The 16,180-nt window shown below is 37.7% G+C and overlaps 1 protein-coding gene and 1 long non-coding RNA gene across 2 annotated transcripts; both read left to right on the top strand.

The window, feature by feature from the left end:
- The first annotated feature begins 4,854 nt into the window (after positions 1-4,854).
- Positions 4,855-6,613, top strand: LOC107060536 (uncharacterized protein K02A2.6-like). The gene is made up of 3 exons (XM_015308536.1): positions 4,855-5,379; positions 5,461-5,694; positions 6,512-6,613. Exons 1-3 carry the CDS (start codon positions 4,855-4,857, stop codon positions 6,611-6,613), a joined length of 861 nt encoding a protein of 286 aa, XP_015164022.1.
- Positions 6,614-9,048: 2,435 nt separating this feature from the next.
- LOC107060547 (uncharacterized) lies at positions 9,049-11,192 on the top strand. The gene is made up of 2 exons (XR_001473410.1): positions 9,049-9,271; positions 9,398-11,192. It is a non-coding gene; the product is annotated as an uncharacterized lncRNA (long non-coding RNA).
- Positions 11,193-16,180: the final 4,988 nt, after the last annotated feature.

Below are 16,180 nucleotides of genomic sequence, written 5' to 3'. Positions count from 1 at the left end.
CAAATTACCAAACTCAACCATACCCAAAATTCCAAACGCCAACACTTCCCCGCCAAAATCCTTTAAATTACCGTCAAGTACCTCCACCTCCACAAAATAACTATGACCTTCCTCGTCCAAACTTTGAAAGGAAACCTCCCAGAATTTTCACTCCTCTCATTGAAAGCTGAACTAAGTTGTTCGAAAGATTGAAAGTTGCAGGCATGCTTCATCCCATCGAACCTAAACCTGTCAACACAAACTCCAAATTCTTTAGAGTTGATCAGATATGTGCATATCACTCCAATAGTGTAGGACATACCACCGAAGATTGCATCAACCTGAAGCATAAGATTCAAGACTTAATTGATCACAAGGTGGTCACCCTTCAGACTGCCTCTCCTAATGTGCATAGTAATCCTCTACCAAATCATGGGGGAGATACTATTAATATGATTGAAATAGAAAATGATTGGGGTGCTGCTAAGACGATAGTCCCATCGAATCTTGACAGTCTTGAGAAGGCTGTAGCCTCTCTAAGCATAAGCAAGAAGCCCGAGTTCATGATAAAAACACTCCATCAAGCTTTTGTTTTAGGGCCAAAGAAGGGCCTTACTTCATCAAGCTTTTACTGCCCATCTAAAAACTTTTGTTTTGAGAAAGAGTTTGTGATAATGGCACCTCATCAAGCTTTTACTTCAGTGCCAAAGAAAGGCCTTACCAAGAAAGAGTTTGTGATCGAGACCGCTACTGCCCATGGTATGACTAGATCTGGTAGATGTTATACACCAGAAGAATTGACTCAAGGATGCCACAAGAGAGACCACCAGAAAAGACAATCAGTGAAGCTGAAGCCAGGGAGTTTTGGCGGAGAATGCAGCCTAAAAAGTATTCCATCATGAAACATTTGGAGAAGACACCTGCTCAAATTTCTGAGTGGGCATTATTGATGAGTTCACAGCAACACAGACATGCTTTGTTAAAGGCTTTGAATGAGACTCACGACCGGTGGGGACAAACAGCGATAATCTCACAGCCATGGTAAGTAAATTCATCGGGGGCCATCGTGTTAGTTTTAGCGATGAAGAGTTGCCTTGTGAAGGGGTGATGCATAACAAAACCTTGCACATCACAATCAAGTGTCGGGACAAGATTGTGAATCCTATTCTGATAGATGACGGATTTGGACTTAATATTTACCCATTGTCGACTCTCAAGCAACTGAATTTTGATCTTGGGAAGATTAGTCAGAACCAAGTCAATGTGAGAGCTTTCAACGGGGGTCAAAGAGAAACATTGGGCGCTGTTAGTCTGGGTATTGAAGTAGGACCTACAGGTTTCATTGTAGAGTTTCAGGTGATGGACATCACCACTAGCTACAACCTTTTACTCGGAAGACCTTGGATCCATATGGCTGGGGCCGTGCCCTCTACCCTCCATCAGTTAATGAAGTTTGTGTGGAACGATCACGAAGTAGTCATTCATGGTGAAGGAAGACATTCGAATGACTATGCCCCAATTGTCGACAATGTGGCTAGAGGTTCTGACTTCTATACAGTAGAGATAGTGAATGCTACCAATGATAATTTGGCCTCACATCCCCCTATGCCTTCCATTTACAAGATGATAGGCACTTTGATGTTAAGAAGTGAATTTGAACCTGGTTTTGGATTGGGAAAATATTTGCAAGGTATCACTGAGCCTATTCAAATTTTCACAAAAAGTTCAAAGTTTGGCTTGGGATACATCCCAATAGCAGATGATGAGGCGGGAGCTTCGAGTAACAAGGTGGTTGATTGGGAATTAGCAAAACCGGTACCTCATTTATACCAGTCTTTTCCAGTGCGAGAATATGTCAATAATGATGGTCTCAGAGAGGGAATCAGGAATCTTTTTGAAGAATCTGATGATGTGCTTGAGGAGATGATCGAGACATCTGGCATTCGAGATGCCAAACCAGAAGAGCAAGTGCCTAACTGGACATCCACACAACTCCTGGTTCCTCACTTGTCTTGGTAGACAAAGATATATCTATTTTACTTATTTATAAAATTGGTGGTAGTCTGAATGAGGCCTAAGACCCGCCCTTTATGTCGTTTTACCTCTTTAAGCTTTAATTTCCCTCGTGATGTTTAAAAAGGCAAATTGGCCTATGTTCATGGCCAAAGTTTGTACTTTCTTTTAATCTAAATGAAAGCCTTCTCTATTGCTTAAATCTATTTATTCACAACTTACTAATTTATTTATCTGACATGGCTTATTTATGATTTCAGTAAAAATAACTTAAAACCTGTCAATATCATGTCATGTCATAAGCTGAGTGAGCAAAATGAGACAGATGAGAATGAGTTTGAGGAATATGATGAAGAGACCATGGTTCCAGAACACCTCGCAGAAGAATTGAAACAGTTTGAGAATCAAGAGAAGCCAAATTTAGAGGAGACTGAGACCGTGAACCTGGGAGATGAAGAAAGTGTTAAAGAAACCAGGATCAGTGTCCATCTCACAGAAACTCAGAAAGAAGAGCTCATCAGTTTGCTTAAACAGTACATCAATGTATTTGCTTGGTCTTATGATGATATGCCTGGATTGAGCACAAATATTGTTTCTCACACGTTGCCGATCAATCCAGATTTCAGTCCGGTAAAGCAGAAAAGTCGAAAGTTCAAGCCAGATTTGAGTTTGAGAATCAAAGAAGAAGTTACCAAACAAATTCAAGCCAAGGTTGTGGAGGTTACTAAGTATCCAACTTGGTTAGCCAATATTGTTCCAGTGCCTAAGAAAGATGGTAAAATTAGAATATGTGTTGATTATAGAAATCTCAATAAAGCCAGTCCCAAAGACAATTTTCCATTGTCGAATATCCACATTCTCATTGAAAATTGTGCTAAGCATGAAATGCAATCATTTGTGGATTGCTTTGCGGGTTATCATCAGATTTTGATGGATGAAAAAGATGCTGAAAAGACGACTTTCATTACACCATGGGGTGTTTATCATTATCGGGTAATTCCATTTGGTCTTAAGAATGCCGGGGCCACATACATGAGAGCCATGACAGCTATCTTCCATGATATGATCCATAAGGAGATTGAAGTATACGTGGATGACGTAATCATCAAGTCCCGCAAGAGTTCAGATCACTTGACCCATTTGAGAAAGTTCTTTGATCGATTGCGTCAATACAACTTGAAGCTGAATCCCGCTAAATGTGCTTTTGGAGTACCCACTAGTAAAGTATTGGGTTTCATAGTTAGTAGAAGAGGCATTGAGTTTGATCCTACCAAAGTCAAGGCGATTCAGGATTTACCACCTCCGAAGTCTAAGAAAGAAGTTATGAGTTTCCTTGGAAGATTGAACTACATAAGTCGATTCATAGCTCAATCCACGGTAGTTTGCGAGCCCATCTTTAAGTTGTTGAAAAAAGATGCACTAACGGTGTGGACCGAAGAGTGTCAAAAAGATTTCGATACTATCAAAGATTATTTGAGAAATCCACCAGTATTGGTACGTCCGCGAGAAGGAAGTCCATTGTTACTATACTTGTCCGTCTCAGAAAATGCATTCGGGTGTGTATTAGGACAACATGATGAAACTGGAAAGAAAGAACGCGCGATCTACTATCTTAGCAAGAAGTTTACTCCATATGAGGCTCGGTAGACTCTATTGGAAAGAACATGCTGTGCTTTGACTTGGATCTCCCAAAAGCTGAGGCATTATTTGTCTTCATATACTACATATCTTATTTCCAAGATGGATCCATTGAAGTATATTTTCCAGAAAGCTATGCCGACTGGAAAACTGGCGAAATGGCAAATGCTTCTGAGCGAGTTTGACATTGTGTATGTTACTCAAAAAGCGGTAAAAGGACAAGCATTGGCCGATCATCTTGCAGAAAATCCAATCGACGAAGAATATGAACCGCTCAAAACATACTTTCCTGACGAAGATGTGTTGTTCATAGGAGAAACCATTTCTGAGTCATACCCTGGTTGGATGGTATTCTTTGATGGAGCGGTGAACTGTAATGGAGCTGGAATTGGAGCGGTTCTAATATCGAAATCCGGTCAACATTACCCCGTGGCGGCTAAACTTCGATTTCATTGCACCAATAATATGGCAAAATACGAGGCTTGCGTTCTTGGCATAATGTTAGCCATCGACATAAATGTCCAAGAGTTGCTGGTAATTGGAGATTCAGACTTGTTAATTCACCAGGTTCAAGGGGAATGGACCGTGAAGAATCCAAAGATTGTTCCATATGTACAATTGGTGCAAAGATTGTGCAAAAGATTTCGAAAGATAGAGTTTATGCACACTCCAAGGTTGCAAAATGAATTTGCTGAAGCTCTTGCCACTATCTCCTCTATGATCAAGAATCCAGATCAGAATTACATCGACCCTTTGGAGATAGATTTAAAGGAACAACCCGCTCATTGTTCGCATGTCGAAGCGGAACCAGACAGAAAGCCTTGATATTATGATATAAAGAAGTACCTGGAGACTGGAATTTATCCAGAAGATGCGACATCCAATCAAAAGAAGGCAATACGTCGATTGGCTAACAATTTATTTCCAAGTGGGGAAATCCTTTATAGGAGGACTCTATATTTGGGACTCCTCAGGTGCGTAGATTCCATGGAAGCTACAAGACTTCTTGATGAGGTACATGCTGGAGTCTGTTGACCTCATATGAACGGGCTTACTTTGGCAAAAAAGATCATTCGAGCTAGTTATTTTTGGATGACTATGGAGCATTATTGTTGTAGATTTGTGCAAAAGTGTCATAAATGCCAAGTACATGGTGATTTGATCCGAGTACCCCTTCATGAACTTAATGTTATGGGATCGCCTTGGCCATTCGTGGCCTGGGGCATGGATGTTATTGGCCCAATTGAGCCAGCCGCCTCTAATGGACATAGATTTATTTTTGTTTCCATTGATTACTTCACCAAGTGGGTGGAAGCAAACTCTTATAAATCTGTGACGAAGAAGGTAGTAGCTGATTTCATTCGTAACAACTTGATATGTCGATTTGGACTACCTGATTCCATTATTACAGACAATGGTGCAAACCTCAATAGTTATTTGATGAAGGAGATATGTGAGCAATTCAAGATTACTCACCGAAATTCGACTGCTTATCGTCCTCAAATGAATGGAGCCGTAGAAGCTGCCAATAAGAACATCAAAAAGATTTTGAGAAAGATTATTGATAATCACAGAGGTTGGCATGAGATGTTACCATATGCTTTGTTGGGATACCGAACAACCGTTAGAACATCAATCGGAGCAACTCCATACTTGCTAGTATATGGGACAGAAGCAGTGATACCTGCTAAAGTTGAAATACCTTCATTGAGGATCATTCAAGAAGTTGAACTGAGCAATGCTGATTGGGTTCGTAATAGGATTGAACACTTAGCCTTAATTGATGAAAAAAGGATGACCGCTGTTTGTCATGGCCAATTATATCAATAGAGAATGATTCGTGCTTTCAACAAAAAAGTCAGATCTCGCACATTTGAAGAAGGACAATTGGTCCTCAAACGGATCTTCCCCCATCAAGATGAGTATAAGGGAAAATTTGCACCAAATTGGCAAGGACCGTACATGGTTCGTAAAGTGTTATCTAGAGGTACTTTGATCCTGTCAGGGATGGATGGCCAAGAGTGGCCAAAACCAATCAACTCAGATGCTGTCAAGAGATACTACGTCTAAAAATTAGGTCTAAAAATTTGACCTGATTCCTGCCTCAACGGGATACGTAGGCGCCACAACGGATCGGTCATACACCCCATAGAATTTCCATTTCTCTTTATAATGGAAACTGGGGCAGAAATTTGAGAGGAGCTCAAAAATTCTAAAGATCATTCGTCAGCAAGACAGGATTGAACATGCATTAGGAAAAGGCAACTAAGGCGTAATTTTTTAGAAGATCTCCAAAAATTCTACAAGTCTTCCTACCAAAGATTTGAGAAATGACAAGACATTTCACTGGGGCAGAATTTTTGAGAAGATCTCAAAAATTCCGCAAGTCTTCCTACCAAAGACTTGAGAGATGCCAAGAAATTTCACTGGGGCAGAATTTTTGAGAAGATCTCAAAAATTTTGTCAAGTACTGTCAGAAGTTCAAAGTTAACGACAAATAATCTCTAGCATGATCAGAGGCTCATGAACCCAAATATCTCAGAAATTCAAAGTCAAACTTCAATTATCTTCTGATTTCCCCAGCTTAAAAGGACTTTTAGATTGGATATATCGAAACTTGAACTGAAGTGTTCACTTAAGCTTTAATGTGACATGACACTTGGCAGTGACCCTCATCAAATTACTTTTCAAAAAACCATTTTTTTCTTAAAACTTTATACATCTATCAAATATTTTATATAAAATATAGATCTACTTTATGTCTACCAAGAAGCGGGAAGCTAGAAGCAATCAACCAATGATAGCAAGAGGAAGATCAAGCAATCAAAGAAGTCAACACATATTAGTTCACTTAAAACTAATAAATTTTCTGTGGATGCAGGTTTACAAGGATATCAAGATAATCATGTTCAACAAATATGGGAAAGTCAGAACAGCAAAAGCGCCCAAGACTAACATTTCTTTATGCAGGAAAAGGCATTGATATTCATCCGATAAAAGTAGTTAACTTAGTATTTTGAACAACAATTTCTTGTATATATTTTCAAAAAAAATAGTAGCCACAACGAAGATACAAGTGGTCAAAGAAAAAGTAGGTGAAAGCATCGAGAGGGTGGCACTTTAAGATTTATAAATGACTATAATAACGGCATATTGCATTTTCCAGCGTCAAAGACGTCTGAAGGGCACACGTAAGACACATCAAATATCGAAAAGAATTTGAAGTGCAACTTGCCAAAAATATTCATTATCACGTTAAAGTCTAAAGAGGCTAACGTTGAAGGATATTTGTAAGTCACATCGATACTAGATACAGCGATGTGCATTGTCGAGAGGGACATCAATATTATATTACTAAAGGTAGTACTATCATTGCCAAAAGGGCCATCCATATTATATTATCGGAGGTGATAATATCAACGCCAAGAGGGCCATTACATAATCAAATGCTAAGAGGGCCATTGCATTTTCCATTGCCAAGAGGGCCATTACATCTTCAAACACCAAGAGGGCCATTACATAATCAAACGCTAAGAGGGCCATTGCATCTTCCATTGCCAAGAGGGCCATTGCATCTTCAAACGCCAGGAGAGCCATCGTGCATTCAAAATGCCAAGAGGGTCATTACATATTCAAATGCCAAGAGGGCCACTGCATCTTCCATTGCCAAGAGGGCCAATACATCTTCAAACGCCAGGAGAGCCATCGTGCATTCAAAATGCCAAGAGGGACATTGCATCTTCAAACGCCAAGAGGACTATTACATAATCAAATGCAAAAAATGCCATGTCATCTTCCAATGCCAAGAGGGCTATTACATATTCAAACCACTGAGAGAGTCATCCGTATTATATTATCAAATGTGATAATATCATTGCTGAATAGATCAACATCATCCTACCGATAGACCATCATCGTTTTACCAATCAAGCTTCGACAACATTGGATCAATATCATCCTGCCAATGGATCGTCAATGTAGCAACATCTTCTTATCAATGGAGCGTGCACATCTTCATCATAAATGTAGCAGCATCATCCTATCAATAAAAGCATCCAAGAGGATGAATTCTCGAATCGAACCACAGGTGCGGACGATATCAAAAAGGATGCAGCACAACGTGGAACTTTTTCTTAGCAGCGAGCTGGGACATAGACCGAAGAGGAGTATCAAACTCTTAGGACGCGAGCTGAGGAGCGACTTCCAGCACAATCAAGCCACACCCCTATCAAAAGGCATGTGGGCATTTCCTTGGGTTTATCAGTTCCAATTTCGCATCCGGAAAACTTTACACTCTCACCGGAGTCAGCTTTCCAATATGAGTGACAATGCACCAAGAGCTTTGAAAATTATGTTCGTGTAAGTTCTTAATTATGGGTGTGAAGCGCGCCACATTCATGGTTAAGAGGTCGCAAGCCTCTTTTTCATGCTCGACTTACTTGTCACTCTTCTAGAACCAAAGGTTATTTAGCATAATAGATTTCCTTTTCAACCGATCGAGTCGAACTACAAATAGCCTGATTCCTTGAGTTGAAGGATATGTAGGCGGGCTCAATGTTGAAAACTCAGTTGCATTCCGACATTCTCTCTTAAATCTTATTCTCAAGGATTTCGGTCTCTTCATAATTAGATATCGGGATAGCTTTTGAATTCTTTTATAATCGTGCATCAAATCAAGCGTATCAAACTACAAGTGACCTGAATTCTCATATAGCCTGAGATATGTAGGAAACTCAATGTTAGGGTCCGGCAATAATTCCTCAAAAAATCCATATCGAGTCTTGCTTTTAAAGAGATGACAGGGGGTTTAGTCAAAATTTGATTCGTCAATCTTCTTTGTCCAAGTTCTCTTTCATCGACCCTACGCAAAGAATGGGGCAGTTGTTGACACCCAATTTTTACCCTATGCAATTCGAGTTAACTATCGAGCTTCTTCAATTTCAAACAATTTGAAATAATCGCCTTTGAAAAATCTTTAAAAAATATATATTTTAAAATCTCTTTCTGTTTAGTTTTGGTTAGTATTTTTCAGAAATAATTATATAATTTTACATGTTGGTTTATGTTATTTTGGTCTTTTATATAAATATTTAATAAATAGCCTAAAAAATAATGTTTATCATAATTACGCATTAGTTAATTTTATAATTTTGTATAATTAGTTCTCTATTTTAAAGCAATAAATAAGTTTTGATAATTATTTTATCTTGTTTAAATTACGAAGCTCAAATAATTAATCGATAATTATTCATCTTATTTTAATTTTGTCCAATTTTGTTAATTGACTCAAATTGATTAGACCTAACTCAAATTGGTTAAATTAGAAACTAAATGTCCAATTTTTAAATAAAATGGACCATCATTTTGATTTATATACTCTCCCACACTCTCTCTCTTTTCCCTTTTTCCAGGCCTCACATAAGCTCCTCTCCCCTTTCTTCTTCCTCCAAAACGCAAAAGTCAATATCAAGAACTCTAATTTCTTCATCCAACTACACCACCCATCACCATTGACAGTCCCTCCTTCCATATTCAAAGATTGTAGACCTCGAGCTTGATTTGATGACTTTGGATTAGATAAAAATCTCAACCAAATCTAATCCGAATCGGAGGATATCACATCGAATCCAAATTTTCGGGGGTAAGTTCTCATCTTGCTTGTTTTTTCTTCCATTCTCTCCAATCAATCTCTCATCTCCCGCTCAAATGACTATTTGAATTCAAGCCTTTATTTTTGCTATAAATACATGGTATTGGTGTCATTTAGAGGAGACACACGGAGACAAAAAAAAATGGGGACAAACAGAGGATTGAAATTTGAAGGTTGGAGAATAGTATTCCTTGAAATCGAACCCACGAAGGTTTGAGCCTCGGATTTTCAATTTTCTTTCAAGTTCTTTGGATCATCTGTTGGTGGAGGTCAGTGATAGTAGGAAGCTCTTCAACTCGTTTGTCTCAGTCGCTGCCCTCAAAAAGGTAAAACCTGTCTCTCTTCTTACTGTTCTGTTAACTTCAGGTGCACTTGGGTTATTGTGTTTGAAGTTATGTGTGGTATTATAAGTTTTCTCATCGAGCTCTGTAATTGTTTCTCTCATGTTGTGATTATAGGATGAGTGTGTGTTGCCGCTTATTTCTTGTTTTCACATATGAGTTTGCAATTCTCTTTCCAAAATGTGTTATGTTTCTTTCATATTGTTAACTTTCCCTTGCTGTTTAAGAACCTAGAAAGGTTGATTTATTTTTTTTAGGAATTGTTGTTTGATTGTTGTATTAGGATTTGGTATCATGGATTTATATAAATGTTAGCCTAATCTCGTGTTATGGATAGATTTAGTTGAGTTCTTGTTCCAACTGGTTAGAATGCATTCAATTTCAATAATAAATAAGTTTCGGTTCGGTTTGTGTAGAAGATGATTTTCTGACTAGAACTGTTACTATTCTTACTTTTTGGCCCGCATAACGGCATTTTGTTGAAGTTTGAAACTGCTACACTTGTATTAGTTAAGTCGTAGTCACTATGCATACGCATTAATAACCAGTATTCGACGCCATATTTTTTCGCTCTTTCACTCTAAATATGGGAATCATGATACATATAGCTATTTAAACTAATTTTGTGTCTTTGCTATTCTTTGTCCCAAAACTATTTCATTTGAATGCTGCTAAACCCGCTTACTGCTGTTCATATGCTATTATCACTTATAATTTATCCATTCTTATTGCTAATGAATAATCTTTGCCACTGTGCATACTGTACTCGTCAAATGTTTGCCAGGTGCATAAAGTTGTCTTGTTTGTTAATTCCATAAAATAGTATTGCTAATGAATAATTTTTGCCAGTGTGCATACTTTACTTATCAAATGCTTGTCATGTGCATAAAGTTGTCTTGTTTGATAATTCCATAAAGTAGGACTTACTTTAGTGGTCCATGTTTATTTTCCTTTTACATTTGTTGAAGTGAATTTTTTTTCCTTCTTCAATTAAAAGATAAAATAAAATTGGTGACCTATTTAATATTAATTATGTGAATTACTACTTAGTTTCTTTGCTTGTGATTTGAATATTATGCTAAGTTTTTAATTTTTTAATTTTTATTTTTTGATCTTGTCCAACTGTAATTCCTCTTCTTTTACTTTTGTTTGATTTATGGTATGTTGGCGGAGTCCAAGTTGGACCCAATTCCTATTTCTTGCATTCTCCGTCTTATCGAGTCAACTACATAATTGGAACCACGTGGAGTTCGGGAAGAGAATACATGTCGTAAGGGAAGCTGAAACAGGTCTCGGATTACAGAAAAATGGGTTGTATACATCCGATATACACTGATATACATCAGATGTATACAAAAAGGGGAATTGAGCCAAGTGCCCAAATCAACAACGAGTTTGGCCCAAAAAGGCCCCAAATTCATCTTCTCCTTTATTCTCCTAGATTATTTAATTGTGATTACTTATTGTTAGTTTTTTTTATTAACTCTAACTTTAAATAACTTAATTGAACTCCCCAAAGGATGAACTATTTTCTTTGTGTTGGTTTACTTTAATAAATTTTATTTTATCAACTCTTGCACCCTTATTTACTTATTCAAATGGTTTCAATTCAAAACTTTCACTTAGTTTAAACTGATTTCTTGGTTTATTGACTAAATTAGTTCAAATTATTATGAGTCAAATAGATTTTAATTAATCTAGTTTGTTAAAATTTTAATCACTTGCATTAAATTCAAATGTTTCATTTAGGTCCCTTTCCCTATAAAAAATAAAATAAAATGTGTCGTTTATTTAATCTATTTTCTCAAGTTAATCGAATATTGTAAATAAATATTATATATTAAATCATTTTCCTAAAAAATAATTGTCCAACAAATATTTAACCTAAGTCGTAGGATAACCGCGTGTTAGCGGGCACTTCAAATGTCTTAAAACCTTATTGAAGCATAAATAAGAACCTCTTACTCATTTTCTCTAAATTTTTAAGGACTTAATTTGTTAGAGTCTTTTCAAATTAAGTTTTCTTAATTTCTTTAAAAAATTAAGTGGCGACTCTTTCTAAGTATTTTTCTCAAATTGTTTTATACTTAGAACATTTCAAAAAGTGATTTTTCTAAAGGTTAGTAAAATTACGCTATAACAGAAATGGCGACTATGCTGAAGATTTAATAAGTTCTAACCATAACAGACTTAGATTAATTATTAAGGTTTTTAACATATCCTTACTTGTTTGCTTATTTTACATGCCTAATGCTTTATTTTTCATGTTTATGTGATATAAACTTCTTATTTGTTATTGTTTTTCATAAATTGTATATTTGTTACTACTTTATAAACTGTCATTTCGTTCATACTTCCTCCCATTCTGGAAAATTTACACAATCACACGTACCCGCAAATTTCTTTCAAAATCCCAAAAAATAGGAGAGTTGGCATATGCGCGGGGTGTCCGGATCTTTTTCCGTGTAACCGTGTAGCCTCCTCACTCGAGTTGTCCACTCGGGAACGTTGTGTCTAGTAAGCCAAATCTTAGAAAACATAAGATAGAGCTAAGCCGCCCTCAATTTAAGTCATGCATGCATATACCTTAGGTGGATCGATCCTGGGTATCGATTGCACATTTAAGAAGTCCACCCTTATGTCGACGGGTTTCACGACCCAACGAGCATGTTTTGTGCAACGTGATAATGATAGACGGATCCAAGCCTAAATTTGACATAGTTTGGAAATTATGTGTTCATTCTTGTTTTTTTTAGGATGAATTTAGTCCTCCAAGTGCCCAAAATTAGGATGGTCGAGGGTTTCCCGCGCAAATTGAAGATCTGGTGGGATAATTTCACTCCAAGTAAAAAACTAGCAATTGCTAGAAGGTTGGGGTGCCTCACTATGCTATTCAAGGTTAACCCGGACAAACATATAATTAGAGCATTGATTCAGTTTTGGGATCCAGACCGTGTTGTGTTCGTGTTCAAAGACTTTGAACTAACACCTACATTGGAGGAAATATGTTATTTAACTAGTTTGAAGTATCGAGAAAAAGGTCAAATTATTCCACACAGTCAATCAGGGAAGAAATTTCTTCGCTACTTAAGACTGAAAAATAAAAAGAAACTTCGATGCTTTGAACATAATTGGGTTTCTCTGGATTACTTATATGAAAGGTATGGACGCTCGGATAGCTACAAAGTGTTCAGGAAAGAATTCTCTTGCACTTATGTTCATTGGCAAGCCAGACGTCCTATTGCATTTGTTGTGGCTTTACTAGGGACTTTAGTGTTTCCACGAGAACATAGTCATATTAGCACCTGCATATGTTCTGTAGCTCGTGTACTTTTTGAAGGTGTTAATGGCGAAGAACTCACTCTTGTTCCCATGATTTTAGCAGAAATATTTCGAGCTCTTGGGAAATGTAAAAGAGGGGAAGCAAACTTCTTTGAAGGTTGCAATCTTCTTTTACAAATGTGGGCAATGGAACATTTTTCACCAGTGTAAAAATATGGATGACATATGCTTTAGTAACGCAAATCATAATCACAGTTTTTACGATAGGACGAGAATGTTTGTGTCTCCGGTTGGTGCTGATGACTGGTATGGATATCTGGCCTCCCGCACTAGTAACCAAATTCAGTGGAAATATCCATTACTCTCACATTCCCCGGCCTTTATAAGATGCAGGAGGTTTTACTATATCGAGCTTATTGGGTTGAAAGGTCTCCAGCCATATGCTCCGGTACGCGTGCTTCAATAGTTTGGTCAAGTACAAGTAATCCCTCTTCGAGCAAACATGAGAGTTTCTGAAATTTCATTTGGACCAAACTTTGAAGTCCCTCGATCCAGAGAGATTCTTCATGAATGGAACAATATTATCACGATAGATATAGGAAATGGGCCAGAGAGAGAAATTCCAGAACATCAGGTGTTGCTTCGAGAAGATCGCAATAGCATGAGTCCAGAAGGCGAACAAGGTTTTAAGGATATTGGGACGACGATCTGGATAAGTCATTCTTATCTTGGAACCAAAGTAGTCACTCCTGAAATGTGGGCTCAAATGGAAACTATAATGCAATATTTGGACAATGCGGGAGTAGGGCCTAGCAACGTGGGAGCGTCATCTTTACTTCCTCCACCAGCGTGACTGATAACAAATTTAGGTCGAGTCTTAGATTTGTCTTTATATTGTGTCATCTTTTATGTATTCTCTCTTTGTTGTACCATTTTATTGGTATTTAATAAATATTTGGTCTTTGTTTTCCAAACTCGAGTTGTCACAAATTAATGGCTTGGATCAATCTATCATAATCACGTTATGTTTGACGTTTAGGCCTACCTCTGGCATAAAAAGGTACAAATCTAGGCCGCGATATAAATTGTTTGTGTGTTGCTTGATATAATCGCTTTGTGTTGTGATGTGTCATTTTGTCTAAAGCAGAATTAATCCACTCTTGTTTCTTAGAGCACCTTAAGAATATATAAAAATCCACAACAACAAAGTCCGTCCAAGTTACTCCTGAAGTGTTGTCTAAGTTTCTCGGAAAATATATAAACCCTTTAAAAAACTTCAAAATTTCCATCTCTCAGTCTAAGAAATGTTACTTTTCTAGAATGTCTAGAAGAAGTGTTAGCACGTCATTGCCGATCATTGATTTGGTTAGTGGCGAAGAAATTGAAGAATCAATGTTTAGACTGATTCAGACTACGCTTAGCTTGGATTCCCCGGAAGGATACATAGGCAACCCCTATCCAGTAAATTTTTATTCTCCCTTTCCTTGAAGGATTCTGAAAGATTTCACCTAAAAGATATGAGTGGAAGAAGTTAGCAAGAATCTATGCAAGTCGACTTTCTTGATTCATTCAAATGAACTAATCCAAAAAAAATAAAAAAATCCTTCCATTTGAGTCCTCCCTTTCACCCAAAATACATTCGTGGATTAATCTGCTTGAAGCAAAATGACAATTATATGTTTATTCTTATATCATCTTATTTGTATTTCTCATTAGAAACAATAACTAACATAGCTACTTTTGAGTTGTTTTTAATTTATCAGGTAACTAGAACTAATTTGTGTTGATAAACTGGCTGAGCATCCGTACTTCATGAGATCTAAAGTCCCTAAAGATTCCTTCCCGGGCCAAAATCTATTGAAAGGAAAATAAAAGATGACTTGAAATGGTGAGAACATCGGTTTGAATGAGATCACAATAGTAGACCCTATCATTGCTGAGCAGAATGAGTTGATTGCTCAACTGACACAACAAATTGTTGAAATGAGGGCTGAGATGCATAAGACTCGAGAGTTGGCAAATTTGGCTATCACTGCTAACACTCCTCTTCCAAACAACGAAAGACCTCCGCTCTCTTTCACTACTCCTAATCCAACACCCGAACATTTCCCACAAAATCCACCTATTGTTCCAGTTCAAAAGGCCCCAACTGTCGAATTAAACACAACTAACCAACATCATGCTAGCTCTTCCTACCAAACACCTAATCCATCTCAAAGCCTAAATTCTCACAACTCTCAAGCATTTCCTTCCATGTACCAAAACTCCTCCTCAAAAGCACTTCAAACCCACCTACTACTCAACCCCTACCTACAAAAGCCACTTTCCATATTCCAATCCTCACAGAACAACATCTTCCCTACACTACATATCCCGAACCCGATCACTATGAGGAGAAGAAAAAGGTGTGGAGGGTCAAAGAGGAAATGAATAAGCAGAGCATGAAGGAAGAAATTATGAAAGCTATGAAAGAACTTCATTACACTCCAGATGTTATAGGGCTAAACTATGAAGACTTGTGTATCCATCCAAACTTGGACCTTCCCGAGGGATTTAAAGTACCAAAGTTTGACACTTTTGGAGGAACTGGGAATCCCTTAGCTCATTTAAGGGCGTATTGTGACCAGCTCGTAGGAGTTGGGAAAAATGAAGCATTGTTGATGCGGCTCTTCAGCCGAAGTTTGAATGGAGAGGCCTTAGAATGGTTCGCCTCCCAAGACATGAAGCAATGGCCTAGTTGGAATGCTTTAGCTAAAGATTTTATTGAGAGATATGCTTATAATGTAGAGATCGTTCCAGATCGATACTCCTTGGAAAGATTAGGCAAAATCCACCGAAAACTACCGTGAATATGCATACAGGTGGAGAAAAGAGGCTGCCAGAGTTCAACCTCCCATGTCTGAAAAGGAGATCACTGAAGTATTTGTGCGCATCCAAGAGCCAAAATACTATGATAGAATGATGTTGCTCATTGGAGCAAAATTTGCTGAGATAGTCAAAATAGGTGAGACTATCGAAGATGGTCTTAAGACCGGAAAGATTGCCCGGGTGGCAGCCCAAGCCAGATCTTCGGGACTATTGAGAAAGAAAAGGGAGGAAGTGTCCTTTATTTCTGATGCATCTGGTGGAAGGACAAAAAGATCGTTCGGATTTAGCTCTAGAAAATCTTCCCCCTCCAAAGCCTATCCCCCAGCTCCACATTACCAAAATACCCCTCCAAACTATCAGACTCCACAATCAAATTACCAAACTCAACCATACCCAAAATTCCAAACAC

Source organism: Solanum tuberosum, unplaced genomic scaffold (genome assembly GCF_000226075.1).
Source record: "Solanum tuberosum cultivar DM 1-3 516 R44 unplaced genomic scaffold, SolTub_3.0 scf00089, whole genome shotgun sequence".
In the NCBI taxonomy this organism is placed as follows: domain Eukaryota; kingdom Viridiplantae; phylum Streptophyta; class Magnoliopsida; order Solanales; family Solanaceae; genus Solanum; species Solanum tuberosum.
This window is presented reverse-complemented; position numbering and strand designations above follow the sequence as displayed.

Excerpts from the sequence above, each read along its gene's own strand:
- LOC107060536 (XM_015308536.1), top strand. The coding sequence starts at position 4,855 with ATGGATGTTATTGGCCCAATTGAGCCAGCCGCCTCTAATGGACATAGA. Across the intron at positions 5,380-5,460 it reads AACTGAGCAATGCTGATTGG|AGAATGATTCGTGCTTTCAA; the intron begins GTTCGTAATAGG and ends TTATATCAATAG. Across the intron at positions 5,695-6,511 it reads ATGCTGTCAAGAGATACTAC|GTTTACAAGGATATCAAGAT; the intron begins GTCTAAAAATTA and ends CTGTGGATGCAG.